This window comes from Odocoileus virginianus, chromosome 19 (assembly GCF_023699985.2).
Source record: "Odocoileus virginianus isolate 20LAN1187 ecotype Illinois chromosome 19, Ovbor_1.2, whole genome shotgun sequence".
Taxonomy (NCBI): Eukaryota; Metazoa; Chordata; class Mammalia; order Artiodactyla; family Cervidae; genus Odocoileus; species Odocoileus virginianus.
Window position 1 is genome coordinate 750,442 of NC_069692.1, and position 22,044 is coordinate 772,485.

Below are 22,044 nucleotides of genomic sequence, written 5' to 3' on the forward strand. Positions count from 1 at the left end.
GCAGAGTCAGACACGACTGAGTGATGAACGCTTTCACATAGAGAGGGCAGAGAATTAAAATCTAGTTCCTTTGATGTAACTGCCAAAACAATGACAGAGGGTAACAGCTAGACTCCCACAGAATGTTCCAAGACTCCTAAAAGAGTCAGACTGCCAGGCCAGCTGCACACTGATGGACTCAAACTTTTGCTGCTGAACTGAACTGAGAATATGGCAATTATGTCAATCATTCTGCTTTACTACATGAAAAAGAAAACTTACACACACCCTAAAACCTCTGTTCTTTCCAACTGGAACAGCCTGCTAAAAAGCTAGATCCAGGCCTCTTTTCAAGACAGAATTAGGCAATGAAATTCTCAAGTCAACAAAAATACAAAAACAAGACACTTAAGATCTTCTGCTGTGAAGGAATCAATGACAACTCCCACGAGCCTCTCAGGCCAGTGAAGAAAATCAGTATTTATCTTCTGTGTGTCAGGGACTTGGGGCTAAGCATTCCTCATTAAACGCCACCACTGCCCATCGTTGCCCTCCGCCTGCTCATTTCACAGAGGAGGAAAGTGAGTCTCACAGGAGGTAAGTGACTTTCCCAAAGAAACGGAGCCAGTGTCAGCAGCGCTGAGACTCGATCCAGATTCCTCTAACTCCAAAATCCACGCTCTTACCAGTAAGCTTTCCACTTCCAGAATCTGTCCTCAGCAACCTTTCCCACTCCCATCAATAATACCTCGTCTCTCTGTTGGTTCTTTTTTCATTCATTTTTATATGTTCACTCTTAAATTAACCATCAAGTACCTACTGAGCACTAGCCTTGGATGATGACCACTCGTTAAGTGTTTCAAGCCTTTTATATGAAGCACGGTGCTCCTAGGCATTGCCATTTTTCTTATCCAAACATGTTAGAATGGGTGTAAAAAATCACATCACTTTCACTTACTTCCATATCATAAATCCATGATACTTAAGTCATTAGAACTCAATGTCTCCTACCTTCCAGTAAATACTGAAGATTTGAGCTTGCTGGGGGAAAAAAATTTACTTCAGAACTATGCAAAAGCTAATATCCTAATTATTTAAGTAATTTTAGTAGCTGAGAATTCTTGGTAAAGTTGTCAACAGCATTAAAAGCAGAGCACATGAATGAAGAACATGCTGCTAGTTTATAGTGTAATTTTAAATAAAACATTATGAAATGTGTGCATATATATTAAGAATCCTATTAATTTTTATTTATAAATCATGCAATAGTAAGCACCTCTGCATCAACTGGTACAGAGTTTCTCAGAAATACACCACAGATTGCTGATAAAATTCCACCTCTAAATATAAGGAAGGAATGATCCTTGATTCTTTCCAAAGAGGTATCTTAACCCACCATGGACTGTGGAGTATTACTGCTAATTCAAGGACCCTGAACAGTATAGCAAATATAGCAAAAAGCCAATAATAAGCATTTTAAAAGCCTATCACATAGACTGTTCAATAAGCCATATACTAAACTGAGCAAATAATACTGAACCAAGAGCAGAAATACAAGTATTCCCTAATTTTTAAAATTATATGCCTGTGCGGTACTGCCGGAAGAAACATCAACACCCTCAAAGACACAGATGACACCACCTTATGGCAGAAAGTAAAGACCTAAAGAGTCTCTTGAGGAAAGTGAGCATGGAGAGTGAAAAACTTGGCTTAAAACTCAACATTCAGAAAACAACAATCATGGCATCCAGTCCCATCACTTCATGGAAAATAGATGGGGAAACAATGCAAAGAGTGAGATACTTTATTTTCTTCGGCTCCAAAATCACGGCAGACGGTGACTGCAGCCAAGAAATTAAAAGACGCTTGCTCCTTGGAAAAAAACCTATGACCAACCTAGACAGTGTATTAAAAAGCAGAGACATTACTTTGCCAATAGAGGTCCGTCTAGTCAAAGCTATGGTTTTTCCAGTAGTCATGTATGGATGTGAGAGTTGGACCGTAAAGAAAGCTGAGCACAGAAGAACTGATGCTTTTGAACTGTGGTGGTTGGAGAAGACTCTTGAGAGTCCCTTGGACTGCAAGGAGATCCAACCAGTCCATCCTAAAGGAGATCAGTCCTGGGTGTTCATTGGAAGGACTGATGCTGAAGCTGAAACTCCAATACTTTGGCCACTTGATGCAAAGAACTGACTCATCTGAAAAGACCCTGATGTTGGGAAAGACTGACGGCAGGAGGAGAAGGGGATGACAGAGGATGAGATGGTTGGATGGCATCACCAACTCGATGGACATGAGTTTGAGCAAGCTCCAGGAGTTGGTGATGGACAGGAAAGCCTGGCGTGCTGCAGTCCAGGGGGTCGCAAAGAGTCGGACATGACTGAGCGACTGAACTCAACTGCTTTTAGCGTCTAAAAGAGGCTATCTACTACAACTCCCTATCCTTAACGAATAAAGAAAAGAAGCTTGGGAAAAATGCCGTTTCATTTAATAGTGGCTCACGACTCATAGAAAAGGCCTTGTGATCCCCACCAAGGGCCAGGTGCAACCTGAGTCAGGCCACCAGCACATCCAGACGTGTGCACAGGCAACGAGAGCCCTTCCCCCAGCTGCTGACACACCGCCCGGCATCCCCTCCACCAGGGCCAGCCACGCTCCCAACCTCACACTTAGATTACTGTGGACTAACTCTACCACCAGACACGTCCCCCCCAGGGTTAATACCAGTGTGCTCCACTCTTCCTAGACAATAACTGCAGCCTTCTACAGAGGATACTCCAGGAAAGCAAGGGCATTCAACCTATGTGGGCTTAACCCTGAAAGCTGGAAACAAGGGCATTTGGGTTGAACATAGAAAATAAAAGTTGGCCTTAAGGCAGTGTTTCTCATTCCTGGCCCTGCTTCAGAATAACGGAGGGACAGACAAAGAATACGGATACCTCAGTTCACATTGTTCATCTGGGGTGCAACCCAGGCCTCAGAATTTGTCACAGCTCCCAAGGGATTCAAATGCAGGTGCGGGATTTAAGCCATTTCAAAAGAAAAATACATGTTAAAATCGTGTGCTGCACATCTGATTGAAGGTACTTCCCTTTCTTCACACAGACCTGTGGGTACAAAGGCCCGGGTGCAGACAGCACTGGCTGTGATCACGGGGCACACCTGTGCATGACCAAGCGCGTCTTTGCAGAGAAGCTCCAGAGGGCCTGGGAAAGGACAGCCTGCTGAGCCCCCGAGCCCCTGGGCGGGCTCCGCTGGCTCCTCACCCCGCCAGACTTCAGGGAGCCGTGCGGCCACACGGAGCAGCCACCAGCGTGAACTTGGCCTACTTTGGACCAGCTCCTGCTTGGAAATTACAGGTAAGATGACAGGCTTTGTGGTTCACAAAGGAAAACCTCATCAGACGAGGATAAACACTTCATAAAATACCCAGGCAGAAGTAACTGCGGAGCTATTACAGGCACAACTATTAACAAAATTAGAAATTAAATAAGCAAAATGCCATTGAGTCTATATGACCTGGATTGAAGAATAAGGCCATTCTACTACAAACTATTACTTCAGAGAAACAACAGACAAATCATGCTAACTTCCAGGTGAAAAAGTATCTGTTATTTGAGTAACAAGGGAGGGCAGAAGACGCTTAAATTCTGCATATTCTGTTTCATTGAAAATTCTAAAAACTCCAAATACAATGAAAGGTATACAGAAGGATCAGAAGCATTACTTAAATTTCTGCCAGTTACTTTTCCACCAAGTGGTTACCTTTCAACTTGCTATAGAACATTAACATTTTGTCTGTACTGCATTTTACACACGAAACTTCAAAATTATTTCTGCTACAAAATTTTACAAGCCTAATTAGAGACAATAACTTAAGCATCAAGCCAAGAAACGGCTTTGAACATCGACTGTGTGTAAGATCGCACTGCATCAAGCACTGAGGGAGGGCACGAAAGCAACCGAGGCTTTGTTCTCCACGCGCCTTGTTAATTAAAACAGGAACGAGGAATGTTCAGACCTGCGCTTTGAAGCCATCAGAACCAGCCTGCTCTGGAAGCATGCTTTATCTTGTTTATGTCAAAACACAAAACTTGGCAGATGCAGTCTGAATGAATTAAAAACACACAGGCAGTATTTCTGACTCTGAGAGCAATGGGAGAGACCAAAGAGAAGAAAAATTATCACATGTTTACCATGAAGTAACTGACGACGTGAAAGGTTGGATCCGTGGGAGCCGAGAGCAGCTCCCTGCCTCAGAAGCCCATCCACAGCACACACCCCAGTGAGCACGCTAATCCATTAAACACAGATTCGGTCTTTACAATAACTTTAAGAAGCGTTCATGGGCAATTTAATTTTTTAAATTCCACAAATGAGGTCTCTAAAACAGGAAGTTCAACTGAAAATGCAATGATTTATATGCAGCAAAGGAAATGTAATAATGTCCCCCCTCCTGAATGAGGGCCATGTCTCCATTCTTCATGTAGGAATTCATACAGCTTCACTTGTTATTCGGGGTAGTTTGCCTCTGAGAACCACTCAGAATACAATGCACGCACCTGTGTTTATGGGGAACATGTGCGACAGACTTCATGATTCAGTGTCTCCTGTTGCCTGCAACATGCTAGCATTCACCAGCAACAATCTATTTCTTCTTAGCTATGTTACACTCTATACTTTTTGAAGGATTGTTATAACATAATCAGAACTTAAGGGTTTCTACTGGTTTCTAGAATACAGTCTATTGCTTCTCCTCTGCAATATTTCCCCTACAATTTATCTCCAAAATGACTTGAAATAGCTGTAAGAAATATTTTCCCCTGCAAAAATGGGTGGGGGGTGTGCCCTGGACAACTGCACATCTTATATACAGAGAATACGGCACACATACAGGATGGCACACAGGATGCTAACAAGGAAGAGGGGACCAGGATGCAGTGGAGAGAAGGGATAAAAAGGGGAGAGGGAAGTTCCAGAAGGAAGATCTACAATACCCATTCCTTGGCTTCCTGTCATGTCTACAGACATACTTCACTGAACGGTAGGGAACAGCATCAAACCTGGCTGCTAGAGTCAAGTCACTGTTAATGCTGCTGTTGTATCTTTGGTTCGTTCTCTCCGCATTCTACTATCTGCCTCAGCTCAGTCAGGCTCTAAAGGAACACTTCCTCGGCTCTCTGGTGACTGAGAGCCAAATACCATCAGCTGGTATTAGGACACTTTCAGAGTCTTGCCCATAACTTCCTTGATGTGTGACATTCAGATGGCTTGACCCCTTTTCTGGAGCAGTCTCATTATGCTCTCTGACACACATTTCATGTTTCTGTGTTCAATTCACTGGTTTCAGTAGTTCTCAAACTTTAGTTTACCTTGGAATCACAGGGTAGGGGGGCCACAATATTAAGCCACAATATTCCATTAACGTCCCCACTCCAAACCACAGTCCACATCTCTCCACCTGGATTCTCTTCACTGCACACTGAAGTTATCTAAAAAAAGTTAATTTTAGGATGTTTATTATCCAAGTATTAAATCCAGAATCCTTGCCGTAACATCATCTTTCTAACAGAATCTTGAAATTTGAAAACCAGAAGCAGGGTAATCAAAAAACACAAAAACCTGTTAAAAAAAAAAAACAAACTAAATATAATCCTAAATGGAAAGACAAGATTAACATCTGCTATAGGTTAAACTCATTCCAAACGCATAACCGAGGAATGCACACGTACTTTGGGCATTTTCAGCTTCTGTTCCACAGAGGGGCTGTCGACATCGCCCCTCTTCACTTACTCTGTTCTGATTCCACCATTGTGTGCACGCACTGCTCCCGCAGAGGAGGAGCCCTGATTCTCACCCTCCTGAGTGGGTCCCCTCCCTAGGAGGCTGGATCTCACTCTCTGCTCTTCCTTCCATCACCATGGGGGTCTGGGAGATCTCCAGAAACAACAGATCAGCAAGGTCACTTTGTTCCAGGTATGAACACTCACATAAAACCCTGTCTAAACATGTTCATTCAGTGAATGTCATCAAAGAGCCCCTCCCTGCAAGGGACTGTGCTAATCTAGGAAATAGGGCCGATGAGAAAGACACTCCCTGCAAGCATGGAGTGCAGGCCCTACGGAGAAGACAGGCTGATTCAACCATTTTAATTTCGTTCACAAACTCTGTGAACAGTACAGAATATTATCAGGACCCCCAGCAGGAGAATCTGATCTAGTATTGGAAGGCAGTCGACAAAGGCAGAAGAGATTTTACACCTGCATCAGCAGAGAAGAAGACTGTATCACACAACTAGACCAAAATGAGACCAAAAGGAACGCAACCTCCAGAGAGAAACCACCTGCGCAGAAGCTTGGAGCCGAGAAACAAGGATGTTTATTATCCAAGTAAGCTGAAGAAAGTTCATGCATCACAAAGCAGAACAAGGATAGGGTGGTGAGGGAGGGGCTGGGCTGGAAGCAAGAACCGCACTGCGGAGAGGCTCAGAGTCCACTTTATGGGGAGGACTTCACCCGGAAGTGAGGGAGAGGACCTGGACCAGGCTGTGACCTGCACCTGAACACAGCAAGGCTACGACCACAGACGTGGAGTCTGGTTGGGGATTTTCAGACAAAACCAAGGCAGTGGTCCCGGGGATGCAGAGGAGGGGAGGGAGTCCGGAGATGCCCAGCAAATATAGACGCCCACTAGGGCACTGCCTGGACATGCCGGATGCCACCCTGAAACCCAGCGCAGGTGGCACCACGCAGTGAGACGGGGGCCTGGCACACGGAGGACTGATGGTCCCCATCTGGAACACTCTGTGCTGGGGACGCCCGGCCGCCCCACCCACGCCAGCCTCGGAAGCTCCTGGCTGCCTCAGGCCCAGCGCCATGCCAGGACATGGCAGGTCCTCCGTACTGTCTCCACGGTTCCTCTCAGAGCCAGCTCCTCTGATTAGAAGGAAGGTACTCACATTCCTAACTTACCACCTTGTCACCGGGAAAGCCACTCAATATCCTGAGCTTTTTTCAGCCTTCACTTTAATATCTTTGTACGCCGACTGTCTCTAATATCTAAAGTTTAATTCAATTTATATATATATATATATAATCAGCAAACCATTTCTAATGTACAATTATACATTTATTTCAAATTATTTTCCAGGCTTTCTGCAGACTCTTCAAAATTATTCAGGCCACATTCTCTGCTGTCTATATACATTATGCCTCTGTGTTTTAAACCACCTGCAATTTGAGGCAAACTCCCATTCTAACTATATATGACAGTTTATATTACAAGAGCTTATGTGAAGAAGGAGATGCTTAGGCCTTCATTTTCTGTGCTCTCTCAGCATCTGTAACACAGGGAGGGCCCCAGTGTGTAAATGCTGAGCCCACAACTGCGCCTGCAAGTCTGTTATTTGCTGTCTCTCTCCAGTATGTGGTCTGCAACCAGCTGAGAAGGAAGGGACCGGGCAGAGGCCGGGCAGACAGGGCCAGCAGAGAGGCGGCCAGGAGCCAAGACGAGCCCCAGGCCGGCTGCTGTGCTGATGTCCGGCCCCTGCTCTGAGATCTTCATCAGCACGAGTCCAGCTAAGAACTCCGCCTAGATGCAGACTTACAGGAAACCAGACATGGGTCTGCCTGGTGGAGGCAGTGGGTGGTGAGGGTTGGCTCCTCCAGGTGTGAAGCAGGAAGGGGGAGTTAGACTAACGTGAGCAGAGTCAGCAAGAAGGACAGGGAGGCTCCAGAAGCCATCTGGCTGGGCCAATTGTTTCCTCGGACCCACAACCAGAAACAGCCAGATTCAACCTAAACTGACAGCTGCCCTCCCCAGCATGCTCCCCAGCACGCTCCCCAAGAATGTGATACCGAAGCCACAGAGGCCACGTACGTGCATGCTCGGTCCTGTCTGACTCTTTGCCACCCCATCAACTGCAGCCCTCCAGGCTCCTCTGTTCATGGGATTCTACAGGCAAGAATACTGGAGTGGGCTGCCACTTCCTCCTCCAGGGGATCTTCCTGACCCAAGGACAGAACCCAGGGTCTCCAGGGTCTCCTGCATTGACAGGCAGATTCTTGACCACTAAGCCCCCTGGGAAGCCATGACCATTTATTAAATAAACAGATACATCAGTGAGTTAATTTGGTTTGATATTCTCCTATTTTCTTTTTACTTTGGCTCATCGTTAGTCCAATAACCTACCTATCATTTATGAAGGTACTGAGTACTTAAATTTTAGGAGAAAAAGCATGTATCTGACAGGGTGTCCATCTCCATTCTTCCTAGCAACTGTCCAGACACCCCATGCCTGCCCCACTCTCACACATACACACACACACTGATTTTAGATCTAAATCTGCTCATTGAAGTCCTAGGCCATTGTTCTCACTAATAAGGTCCTGTGCCTGTCAACATACTCCGTTCAAACCCTGGTCACCATTTAAGAACAGCCACTAATGCCTTTTTGGGTAGTCTCTATGCTATGGGTCTCCCTCACCTACCTACTCAAGTCCCGATTAAATCCTTTCAAAATCATGAGGCTATCATTTGACAGGAAGCTATGATACAGAACACAGTTTTTGCCTCTCTCTCATATTCTCTCCTATGAATCAAGAAGATTCTTGGGGGGGAAAAAGCAGCTCTCTAATTTATTTATGAGCTCCCCCACTTTTCCACTCTTAATGTTACAATGTGCTCAGTTATAAGGAAGAGAATCCTAGTATAATAATGACTTAAACCATCAGTTGCTCAGTAATGTCCAACTCTTTGCAACCCTATGGACTGAAGCTCGCCAGGCTGCTCTGTCCATGGAAGTGACCACTGTTTACCTTTGAAAAATTCCTAATACATTCACCGTAGAGCCGCTCTGGTTGCTCAGTAATAACAAGAAGGACCGGGCTTTTCTTATCCTCCCACTTCACCATCCTTACCAAGCTGGCATAGATTTGTCAGTATTGCCCCATGGCTGTAACGTGGCTGCCACAGTTCAAGGCATCATATCTTCATGGGGCAGCACCCACGCAGGAAGCAAGAGGTTGAGGTAAAAACGTTTTAAAGTTTGTATTGTTCATGGACTTCAATCTCTTTACACAAAGTGACAAATCTTTGTCAAAAGCTCCAAAGATTCTCTTTTAGTTTCCACTCGTCCCTGTCCAACCTTAGGACCATGCTGGCAAAACAAGTCTAAGCCTTTCACAGATGACCCGCACCAGGCATGGGTGCATGTCTGCCAAATCAAAACTGTAGTATTTTCGTAAGGAAGAAGGAACCAGGCTACTGTGTAGACAGCTAAACTGTCTGCGACAAATCACCTAGAAGGCTTTGAGAAATGTGACACTGGATACACAGATTTCTTTGGTCCATCCCCTCTTCCTCCCTACCTCCCAACCCTTCTAAGATCATGGCATCTGGTCCCACCACTTCATGGCAAATAGATGGGGAAACAGTGGGAATAGTGATAGACTTTATTTTGGGGGGTTCCAAAATCACTGCAGATGGTGACTGCAGCCATTAAATTAAAAGACACTTGCTCCTTGGAAGAAAAGCTATGACCAACCTAGACAGCATATTAAAAAGCAGAGACATTACTTTGCCAATAGAGGTCCGTCTAGTCAAAGCTATGGTTTTTCCAGTAGTCATGTGTATGGATGTGAGAGTTGGACTATAAAGAAAGCTGAGCACAGAAGAACTGATGCTTTTGAACTGTGGTGTTAGAGAAGACTCTTGAGAGTCCCTTGGACTGCAAGGAGATCCAACCAGTCCATCCTAAAGGAAATCTGCCCTGAATATTCACTGGAAGGACTGATGCTGAAGCTGAAACTGCAATACTTTGGCCACCTGATGCAAAGTACTGACTCATCTGAAAAGACCCTGATGCTTGGTAAGATTGAAGGTGGGAGAAGGGGACGACAGAGGATGAGATGGTTGGATGGCATTACCAACTCAATAGACATGAGTTTGAGTAAACTCCGGGACTTGGTGATGGACAGGGAGGCCTGGTGTGCTGCAGTCTATGGGGTCGCAAAGAGTCGGACATGACTGAGCGACTGAACTCAACTGACTGATCCTCCCTCCCTCCCTATGTCCCTACCCTTCTTTCCTTCCTTCCATCCTTCTGTTCTTCCTAACTTCCTTTAAGAACCTGTAGAAAAATAAATCAGAATAACGAAATAGACAAGCTCTTTAAATGCTGCATAAACAATATCATGCTTCCTCGTTTGTTTACCGTGCCATTTCAGCTCTGCCTTATTCAATTCTGGTTTGCTCAGCTGCTTCAGTGGGTAGCTGATGCTGTAAATTAAGTTCCCCAGTCTCTTGGTCAGGAAGCATGCCATTCACCATTTATTGAGGGTTTGTTCTCAGTGGAGAACAGTTGCATGTGTAAAGAGGCCCTAAAAACTCCCGACAGAAATATATAATAACATCAATCACCTATATAATAGTTTGATTTTCAGGGATGGTATTTTCTTAGAGCAAGGTATGTCAGTCTTTTCAATCATACATCTTTAAACACCAACTATGTTCCTCCTTTATTTTCCTATCAATCTAATAACCCCCCTTGTAGTTTTTTTCTTTTTCTCTTTAATAGTAACTATTTATCTGAATCTATCCATTTATTCCTCACTTTTCAAGTTTAAGCTAACAGATGGAGAGATAGATTATACTCCCAAACATCTGCACTGAAACGCTTTACCTGCAACTCCTTTTTTTTTCCATTTATTTATATTAGTTGGAGCCTGCAATTCTTAATGTGAGCAACAGAGATTTTTTTTTTTTTTTAGATTTTAACTACATGATATTTGAAAACTTCTCTTGCAGGCACTATAAGGGAAAGAGTCCAGACTAAAAACAAGTTATCACTGAGGTCCACTCACGTCCCAAACAAATCACATACACACCACTGTCTTGGTATTGTAAACAGACCCTCGATGGTAAACAACAGTTGGGTACTATGGATGTTATGATATTCACAGTTCGGTATTAGTGGGAACTGCTACATATGTGCCATTATACCAATCACATGACTGTACAAAAAAGGTAAGATATATTGATTGTCTGCTATTCAAATATATCCTTAAAGAGAGCAACGCATAGAAACCAGAGGGATAAAATGTGGCTGTAAATCTTGTAACAGTATTTTTGCTCAGGTAATAATGAGACTTCAGTTACATAAGGATATTCAGTTCAGTTCAGTTCAGTTGTTCAGTCCTGTCCTACTCTTTGCGACCCCATGAACTGCAGCACGCCAGGCCTCCCTGTCTGTCACCAGCTCCCGGAGTCCACCCAAAAACCCATGCCCATTGAGTTGGTGAGGCCATCCAACCATCTCATCCTCTGTCGTCCCCTTCTCTTCCTGCCCTCAATCCCTCCCAGCATCAGCGTCTTTTCCAATGAGTCAGTTCTTCCCATCAGCTGGCCAAAGTATTGGAGTTTCAGCTTCAGCATCAGTCCTTCCAATGAACACCCAGGACTGATTTCCTTTAGGATGGACTGGTTGGATCTCCTTGCAGTCCAAGGGACTGTCAAGAGTCTTCTCAAACAACACAGTTCAAAATCATCAATTCTTCGGATATTAGTTGAGAGTCTTCCTGAAGTTAGCTGGTACCCTGATACCCACAGCAGGCACAGGTTCACTACATCCGCGTATCCTAGCGTGACAGCCACAGTCTTCCCATGGCTCTTTTCCTCTGTCCACCCTCAAATGTTGGAAGCTGCAGCCTCCCCATCAAAGGTCCACCCACCCTACAGCCTCATCCACACTTATATACCAATGGATCCCTGCAGTCAGTCTATATTTCCAGGCTGTTTATCCCCTCTTGAGTTTTAGGACTTTACTTCTTTCCTTCTAGGTATATCTGCCTGGACTCAACCTTTTATCATATGCCCAGATTTCTGTGCTCACTGTGTGGATTTGAAGCAGTGCAATCAACTTAATGAATTAGAGACCTCAACTGCTCTCCACACCTCCAGCTGCCTTGACCCCCTTTGAACTCATTCACAGAAGTCTCCAGTGCTTATTCTGGAGTCATTCATTTTAGTTCTAACAATCACAGATCTAGCCCCACTCCTCACTCTTCATGTGGCCTTCAGTAACCCTTTCAGAACCTGTCTCCTTTTGAGCTAGGAGGCCTCTTCGGCCTCCATCATGGCCAGCACCAAAGCATCCTCTACGCTCCACTTCATTTGATGAACATGGATGAAGCACCTGCTGTGAGTCAAGCTTTGGGATGGGTATTGAGTAGAGGGTACTGAGCAAATCAGAGACCCCTCTACTCAGCAAAGCTGGACTCAAAAGGAGATAAGGCAGTGACCACCTAAGCAAACAAGCATATAACCAACAAGGGGATGTTTGGGTTAAAAAATAACTGTGGGGGGATGCAAGTAGAGTGGTCACTGAGCAGGCATGGCTTAAAAAAAAAAGACCTCAACGAAGGGGAGAGGCAATCACATGTCAAACACCTGATCACAGCAACGATCCACTGTAAGGATAGCCCACAGTGGTCAGCAGGAAGCCCAAGGTGCCCAGAGTGCATGTGCTATGAGGAGGCCATGCACCTGCAGGGAAGCAGAGGTGATGTCAGGGCGACATCACCAGCCACGCCACCCGCGGGAACCTGGTACGAGGCACAGTGGGGAGTCAGGAAAAGGCTTTTGGCAAAGGAGTAAGAAGATCTGATTTACATTTTCAAAAAATCACCAAAATTAAATTTTACTATCACGATATGAGGGTCAACCCTCTGAGTCAAGAAGGTGAAGGGATCCTGAGGAAGGAAGTGCCTACGTGCTCTGGTGTGTCCCAGAGGGTCCCCGTTTTCCCTGCTGTTCTCAGCTCATTCTGATAGCCCCCCTTTCACTCTCTCATAGGGGTCTTAAGGGAACCACCTTGGCCAACTCACTGCAGGGATATTCCTCAGGCTGACACTCAGAGTCTTTCTGACCCTGCTTCCGATTCGCCTCTCTTCCTCTCCCCATCAGATCTCCATCTCACAGTATCCTGGGCTCTGGAATACAAAATGGGCCTGCTGGACGGGGCATGGATTCTCCCTGCTGCCCTGACCGCAGGCTCCGATCACCTCACTATCAGACAGACCCTTGAGGGCCCAGACCTGAGGAGCCTCTCCAGGAACCAGAAAAATGAATGGCTTCCTTCTCTGCACTTTCTCTATGGTAACATCCATCACAATGAGGCTCCTTATCTAAGGCCTGCTTCCTCTGCTGGAATGGTCGGTACTACATGGTAAGGCAGCACCTTTCCTACGCACTTCTGGTCCTCACCACACACTGCATACCTGGTCCAGAGCTGGGACTTGATACAGGACTGCTGGGCAAATTATGCAATGTAAAAGCAACATATAATACAGAGTAAAATATAAGGATGAATGAAATTTTAAAATTAATTTCTCCAGAAGGCTTAAAGCAGTATTGCCTTCATCTCTAGACAATTTTCAGTCTCCAACTTCAGCCTCATTTATTAGAAAGTGACAACAAGCTATTTTTTTTTTTTTTACTTTTCATAAATGACTAGAAGCAAAAAATCTTCATAGTGCAAGAAGAAGTCTAATTTTAGGAAACCGAACAACTTGAGTGTTTTGGTAATGAGTTTCTAAGTAACCGTGAAGCTGACAAAGAACAGATTGACACATCCCCAAGTCACATCCACTCACCACTCTTAGACGATCCTGAAAAAATCCTGCTCAGGAGAAGCTTCTGACGTAACTGTAGAACTTCAGCTTCCAAGGCTTCGACTTTTGATCTCCATCTTGATTCCTGCCGGGACACCATCCTCGCAAGATGCTCCGTGTATTCTCTGATGCTTTTGTCTGCTGGTTTGGAGCGGATAATTGCCAAGGCCAGGGCCAGCTTTGAAGTTCTTAGATACCATGCTTGCTTATCCATCTTGTTTTTTGTCCCTGTCATGTAATTTAAAAAGAAAAGTTACAGAAATTCCTGTGAACTTTTACAGTGCATTTCATTTGCTCAAAATTGATTGCATGGAATAACACTAATTAATAAGTTTACATTGGAAGCCATCTAGCAGAAAAATTTCTTAAGAAGTGAAGGAAGTGTGAAAAAAATATACAAAAGAAAAATGCAAACACATGAACATTAAGTGTATTAAGATTCAAAGCAATAGATCTAGATAACCTGACAAATTCTTGGGACTGTAGAAAAACACAGATTAATTCATTTTGTGGTTTCTAACCAGACACACATAGGAATCTCTGAGGGAGCTTCACACACACACACACACACACACACACACACACACACATGCCTGGTCTCATCCCTCCAAAATTCTGAATCAGCAAATCTTGGATAGGACTGAGGCTTTTTTTATGTATCATAAAGAGTTCACTGAGCAATCAGAACCATGAACTTAAATCATCCATTTAACTTTAACCCCTTCTCCCCTCTAACCCAACCTAAGCCCTGAAGTCCAGGCGTCCCAAGCCTGCATTCCTTTACCTCCTGTTTATGTCTCTAATCAGGCCCCTCCAATCCATAGTAAGAACAGTCTTGCTAATATTTGCAGCATTTAAAAAGCTGTGACTCTGCCTTGAATTCACACCTCCAAAGATTTCCAACTGCCACCGTGGGCAAACTTTTCCTAACCAGCACTGGACCACAGTCTGACGGTCAAGAGGACAACAGGACCCTGCGTTCAGTGGCCCGATACCATCGCCCCAATACCATAGACCCCTGTGGACCTCCACCATGATCTACTGAGTTTCAGGGTTTTGCACACAAAATGTGTGACATTAACATTTTTAATCAATGGTTGAAAAGGACAATGGTCCAGAAAATTCAGGACTTTAACTGCCACATCTACCTACTAACACAATGCCGAATTCCACATTTCAAACTTTGTTTGCTTCAGTTTCTCAAGGCTATTCTTCCACTATGGTTGGATCACAGTCACACAAACAGATGTACACAGTCCCTGGCCACTCGCATTCACATCTCTGCTCCTGAACTTTCCCAAATTATGATGCTCCAATCTTACAGCTGCCACGGCCCGGTGTACACCTTTCAAAGAACAGTGTATATACCTCATATCCAGTCTTACCAGATGTATGCCCTCCCTACAATGATTACCTACCTGATAGCCTACAAATTTTTACTGACAATATACAACTAACAGGTAGCATAATGCTATTTTATTGCAATCAGAGATGAACACAAGAATGTATATATGTATATATAAAATACAATGTATATTATAGGATTATTTATAATATTTAAAATTGGACAATCAAATAGTTAAGTAAATAATGGCATATTGTACAAATAATAATTACACATCCATTCAGTATTGGATTTTTAGAAATATTTTTATTATTAGCACATAGTGTTAACAAGGTACTGTGCGCCAAAAAATTGATGCTTTTGAACTGTGGTGTTGGAGAAGACTCTGGAGAGTCCCTTGCACTGCAAGGAGATCCAACCAGTCCATCCTAAAGGAAATCAGTCCTGGGTGTTCATTGGTAGGACTGATGTTGAAGCTGAAACTACAATACTTTGGCCACCTCATGAGAAGAGCTGACTCATTTGAAAAGACCCTGATGCTGGGAAAGATTGAAGGCCAGAGGTGAAGGGGACGACAGAGGATGAGATGGTTGGATGGCATCACCAACTCAACGGACATGAATCTGAGTAAACTCTGGGAGTTGGTGATGGACAGGGAGGCCTGGTGTGCTGGGATTCATGGGGTCGCAAAGAGTCAGACACGACTGAGTGACTGAACTGAACTTAGCTGAGGGGGAAAAAGAGTGAGTTCATGAAATTATATGTATAATAGGTTGCTCTTAATTACGTGTAAAATTGGAAATACAAAAAAAATTGGAAATACAAAAATTAAACAGGACTCCTCTCTACTAGAGAATCATTACTGATTTTTCCATATTTCTCTAAATTTTCCTGATTTTCTACACTAAATACATACCAAATTGTAATCAGAAAAATATTTCTAAAAGATGGATTTCTAAGAGCAAAGTACAGCTGCCATTTTCCCAACCCTTCACAGCTGTGGAAGGAACCACGGATTAGCCACTGTTAAGATGGAAAAACTAATGACAGCTGTGGCCCCAATTACTTTACCCTGGCATCAACCATCTCACTTGGCTGGCACGTCCTCTATCCGCTGTGCTGGCCATGGAAAGCAGGAGACCGTGGCTCTCAGCGCTTCCAAAAGGCACCCTGGGCAGAGCACACACAGGTGTGGACGCTGCTCCCTAAGGAAGGCTGACACACGCAACAGTGCTGATCACAGGAATAATAATAATAAGTGACCTGTGTAAAGTGTTTCTGTTAGAAAAGAATCTGACATTCAACTACAAATCGTGGGAATCCTGACCAAAAAAAAAAAAAATCAGCTTATTAGCATAAGAAGACAAAGTTCTCCAGATAATAAAAACACAGCAAACTCCTGTCATTTGTGGAGATATTTAATTAATTGATTTAAGCTAGCTCAAGGTGATTAATTTGGAGAAGGCAGTGGCACCCCACTCCAGTATTCTTGCCTGGGAAATCCCATGGACGGAGGAGCCTGGTGGCCTGCAGTCCATGGGTTGTGAAGAGTCGGACACGACTGAGCGACTTCACTTTCACTTTTCACTTTTGTGCACTGGAGAAGGAAATGGCAACCCACTCTAGTGTTCTTGCCTGGAGAATCCCAGGGACGGAGGAGCCCGGGGGGCTGCTGTCTATGGGGCTGCATGGAGTCAGACACGACTGACGCAACTTAGCAGCAGCAGCAGCAGCAAGCTGACTAATTAGATGTTCTGATTTTTAAGTTATCTGATGAGATGTTAAGGGGGCTTCCCTAGTGGCTCAGATGGAAAAGGATCTGCCTGCAATGCAAGAGAGCCGGGTTCAATCCCTGGGTTGGGAAGATTCCCTGGAGAAGGGAATGGTTACCCACTCCAATATTCTTGCCTGGAGAACTCCATGGACAGAGGAGCCTGCCGGTTAAAGTAAATGGAGTTGCAAAGAGTCAGACACAACTTAGCAGCTAACATTTTCACTTTCATGTGATGTTAACAGTCTTAAAACCATGCTGAGTATCAGTCAACAAAAAAAGATCAAATTATAAAGTCTTCCTGAATCATATGTATACCATGGTCATTTTTCTAAACATTAATCAGAATGAAATGTACCACAAATAAGCAGAATACAGTTCCCAATAGGTATCTTTGGTCCAGATGTCCATGGTAGAAATCACATTAAAAACGCACACAAAAATACAACCTATATCCAAACAGAGAAGGTTTTTATTAATAAACCCCTTCCTTATGTCTTTAGGTTTTTGTATGTGTATATTATAAACACATGCTTCTTTATTTTAGAATAGCATTCCTATTCTCAAAGTGCTATTTACAAGGTGAAGGTAATTCTATTTCCCTTAAAATTTCATGGAGAAAAAGATAAGCTTCCTAGATATATCCTCTGTTTGTTTAATTGAGAAAAGAAATAGTAGTAACTTTCAGAAAGTCTTTTGTACATTCATTTTACATGCAAATAATTATAGTAAATAATTAAAATGAACACTTAATGTTCCCCAAGAAGGTATTTAGTGTCACTGAATTCTTAATAGGTTAAAATACAAAATTTTAAGAGTCTTTTTAGAATAGCACATTTGATCAAATGGGCTTGCTTTTCTTGCATTTTGGAACAGCCCTTACCATAGCAAAGCTCCCCACAGGGTCACAGAAAAACCTAGTCATATCTCCTCTGGCTTCTAGTCTCTTTTAAGCACACGTGCAGAAACAGCTACTTAATAAATAGTATTTTGGCCATTTTTATCTACCCCGTATCTGCTACCCCCATTTTCCGCTACTGAACTTAAATCTGTTATCAGCTAACCAATTCTCCATTCTGTCAAAGCTGTTTTAAATTATAATCCTGAATTCTGAAGTTGGTTCACCTCTAAGATCACTGATGAAAATTCTATGAAGCAAAGAGCCCCAGGTCACTCATATATAAGAATAACTAGAGAACAATTCAGGAAAATATTTTCCTAGTATGTACACAACATCTTCAAAACATTTATTCCCCTTTAGCTCAGCGACACACGTTCTAAAATTTTATCTTGAAGAAATGAACAGAACTACTATACAACAAAACTTTATGCCTCTAGATGATCTTACAGGATTATTCATAACTGCCAAAAAGACCAAACAAAACCTGTCACCAGCCTGAATATACACACAATAGAAACACATTAATTAAACTATCACATATCATAAAATTTAATTGAAAAAGTTGAGAAAATTTAAAAGTATGGGAAAGTATTCCCCACATGCTAACTACAAATGCAAATGTTAACTACTGTATGCAAAACCACAATGGGATAATACCTCACACCTGTCAGAATGCCTATCATCAAAAAGAGCACAAACAACAAATGTTGGCTGAAGGGTGGAAAAAAAGGCAACCCCTGTACACTATGGTGGTATTATAAATTTGTCCAGCCACTGTGGAACAGTATGGAAGTGCCTCAAAAAACTAAAAATAGAACTACATAGGATCCAGCAATTCCACTCCCAGGTATATATCCAAGAACAAAAACAGTAATTTGAAAAGACACGTGCACCCCCATGTTTATAGCAGCATTATTATAACACCCAAGATATATGGAAAGCATCCTACTTGTCCATCAAGAGATGAATGGATAAAGGAGATGTGGCCTGTGTGTGTGTGCATGAAATATTACTCAGCCATAAAAAAGAAAGAAATCTGCCATTTGCAGCGACATGGATGGACTGGGAGGGCATTTTGTCAGCCGAAGTCATAAGTCAAAGACAAATACAGCATTGATGTTACTCATATGTAGAATCTAAAAAACACAACAAACCAGTGAATATAACAAAAAAGATGCAAGCTCACATGGACAGAGAACAGAAGAGTGGTTACCACTTGGGGGGAGAGGAAGTATAGGGGAGGGGGAGGTACAAACTACTGGGTGCAAGATAGGCTCAAGGATGTATCACACAACACGGGGAACAGAGCCAATACTGTGGAGTAACTGTAAATGGAATGTAACCTTTTAAAAGTCAAAAAAGTAAATGTAATAAAATCAGGGAAAAAAACAATGAAATCGCACACATTAAACATGCTCAGAAATGTGTAACTCTCCAAATGTTTTTAGAATTGAGGAAACATAGCCAAAGGATGAGAATTCTGTCTCCTAGGTTTCCTAGTCTCCCTTCCTAACCAGCCTTGACCAAATTCTACTAATGAAGTCGAGTCCCCCTGAAACCGAGCTCCCTTACTGAGTTTTTACTAATCTCCATCCAAATCTTTATTCCTTTTCTGGGGCACTCTGACCTCAATCCTATGCTAACTGAACAATAACCAACCAGAGTCAGAGGACAAATAGTGCTATTGTCAATAACATTGCTAATATATTCAAATTTCCTAATAGGTATGATTAATGTACAAACTCAGGCTGTTTCTCCTAACAGGTCTCTAAGCCATGGACCACTTGGCCAGATAACCACAAACCAGAGACATTCTGACCTCTGAAATTATTATTAAGGATTAAGAAAAGTCACAAGATATTTCTCCAAAGAAGACATACAGATAGATAATAAACACATGAAAAGATACTCAACATCGTCATTATCAGAGATATGCAAATCAAAACTACAATGAGGTACCATCTCACACCAGTCAGAATGGCTGCTATCCAAAAGTCTACAAACAATAAATGGTGGAGAGGGTGTGGAGAAAAGGGAACCCTCTTACACTGTTGGTAGGAATGCAAACTAGTACAGCCACTATGGAGAACAGAGTGGAAATTCCCTAAAAATCTAGAAATAGAACTGCCATATGACCCAGAAATCCCACTGCTGGGCATGCACACGGAGAAAACTAGAACTGAAAGAGACACGTGCACCCCAATGTTCATCGCAGCACTGTTTATAATAACCAGGACATGGAAGCAACCTAGATGTCCATTGGCAGATGAATGGATAAGGAAGTTGTGGTACATGTACACAACGGAATATTACTCAGCTATAAAAAAGAATGCATTTGAGTCAATTCTAATGAGATGGATGAAACTGAAGCCTATTATACAGAGTGAAGTCAGTCAGAAAGAGAAACACCAATACAGTATATTAATGCATACATATGGAATTTAGAAAGATGGTAATGATGACCCTATATGCAAGGCAGCAAAAGCGACACAGGTGTAAAGAGCAGACTACTGGACTCTGTGGGACAATATGAGAGAAGAGCACTGAAACACGTGTATTACCATATGTGAAATAGACGACCAGTGCAAGCTCGACGCATGAAACAGGGCACTCAAAGCTGGTGCACTGGGACAACCCAGAGGGACGGGGTGGGGAGGGAGGTGGGAAGGGGGTTCAGGATGGGGGCGTGCATGTGTGCCCGTGGCTGATCCATGTCAATGTGTGGCAGGGGCCACCGAAGTATTGGGAAGTTATACTCCTCCAATTAAAATAAATAAATAAATTTTAAAAATAATAAAATGATAAAGAAAAACTAAAAAGAAAGGTCATAAGACGATGATTAAATCCAGCACCCTCGTTCTTCCCCTTTAAAAAGTCCCTAACTCAAAGACCAGGGCTTCCCTGGTGGCTCAGCAGTAAAGACTTTGCCTGCCAATGTAGGGGACGTGGGTTTGGACAATCCCCCTGGAGAAAGAAAAGGCAACCCGTTCCAGTTTTCTTGCCTGGGAACTCCCATGGACATAGGAGCCTGGTGGGCTACAGTCCATGGGGCCACAAAGAGCTGGACACAACTTAGCGACTAAACAACAACAACTCAAAGACCAAGCCAGAATGGATCTGACGCTTGCCTCCCACTCCCTTGCCTGGCACCCTGCAGTAAACACTGTGCTTCCTTCACAACCTGGGGTGAGTGGACTGGGTTTGCTGCACATCAGCTGAATGGACTCAAATTTTGTTTGGCAGCATTTAGCCTGTGGACCTCAGATCCTTCCATGTCCACAAGCAGATGCATGCCTCCTCATTAGATGTGTTTTGTGTTCCTTCTAATTCAAAACACACAGTGGATTTTGAAGCAGGGGGCAGGGGAAGACTTCCAGTAAGACTAGGCAGCAGGATACTTGCCACTGTATTCCCAGTGCTACAATCTGCACCTGGCTCACACTAGGCCCTCTGCCAAGTACTTGACTGAGTGAACAAGTGAGTGAATGCACCAGTGCAGGTCAGTCAGAGAGAGCTGCCTGGGCAGCAGCTCAGTAAGACTCCATCAATTACACAAGAAGGAGAATAGCCCGAGGGAGAACAGTTCAGGAGGGGAACCTAGTTAACCTGAAGGTCACATCTGTCTCTCTTTACTTTATGAGGCATCTTTCTCAACTGCATCCAATGAGTCTACTCCCTCTAAACTTATGTCATTCAACAGTATACCCTTAAGCTTTCACCAATATAATTCTTGAGTAAAGAAAATATAAGATAAAATCTAGTTTATACACAGGATTCGGTCAGAGGGTAAGCTATAAGGAAGAAAACCATTTTTATATCATGTGAACCCTTCCCTTCCCCAAAACTGAAGAACACTGGATGAATGCTCCCCAAATGACTGAGCTGAATGCAGTAAGCCAAGATCTGGATGCTGGAAGAAGATCCCAAGGGCCAGAATGCAACGTATATTTATCAACTACCAGTCTGGGGAGAGCTGAGCTATGGCCATGCCAGAATAGGAAATCATTACAAGACTTTTTCAACAGGTTCAACAATGTTTGGACAACGCTTAACATGCAATTTTTAGATCATATCCAGCTGGCAAATTCCCTAATTATTGTTATAGTTTCAGTACATACTGTACTGTGAAGTGTTCTGCAGATTAATATCACGTGAAATTTTACACAGAAAAATTAGGAGTTACTCAAGATCTCCAATCTCTCCACTTTAATTATTAATGGGGCCTTTGAAAGCCTTCGCACCAGAGTCTGTGTAAAACAAGAGAGTTGAAAAGATACAAGAATACTTACTTTTTTTTTCTGTTTCATTCCCATCCTAACAGGCCAACTATCTGTAGTTTTCCTGCTGTTGAAGGACTTAACTAAACATAGACTTAAAT

The 22,044-nt window shown here is 43.2% G+C and overlaps 1 protein-coding gene across 3 annotated transcripts in view; it reads right to left on the bottom strand.

Annotated features, from left to right (window-relative positions):
* MEI4 (meiotic double-stranded break formation protein 4) overlaps positions 1–22,044 on the bottom strand; it is a 230,758-nt gene that overhangs the window by 178,466 nt on the left and 30,248 nt on the right. For all 3 annotated transcript variants that reach the window (XM_070480769.1, XM_070480768.1, XM_070480767.1), the window contains exon 2: positions 13,632–13,877. In XM_070480769.1, the coding sequence (XP_070336870.1) occupies positions 13,632–13,863 (232 nt within the window). In that variant the 5' untranslated portion in view covers positions 13,864–13,877. The remainder of the gene's footprint in view (positions 1–13,631; positions 13,878–22,044) is intronic.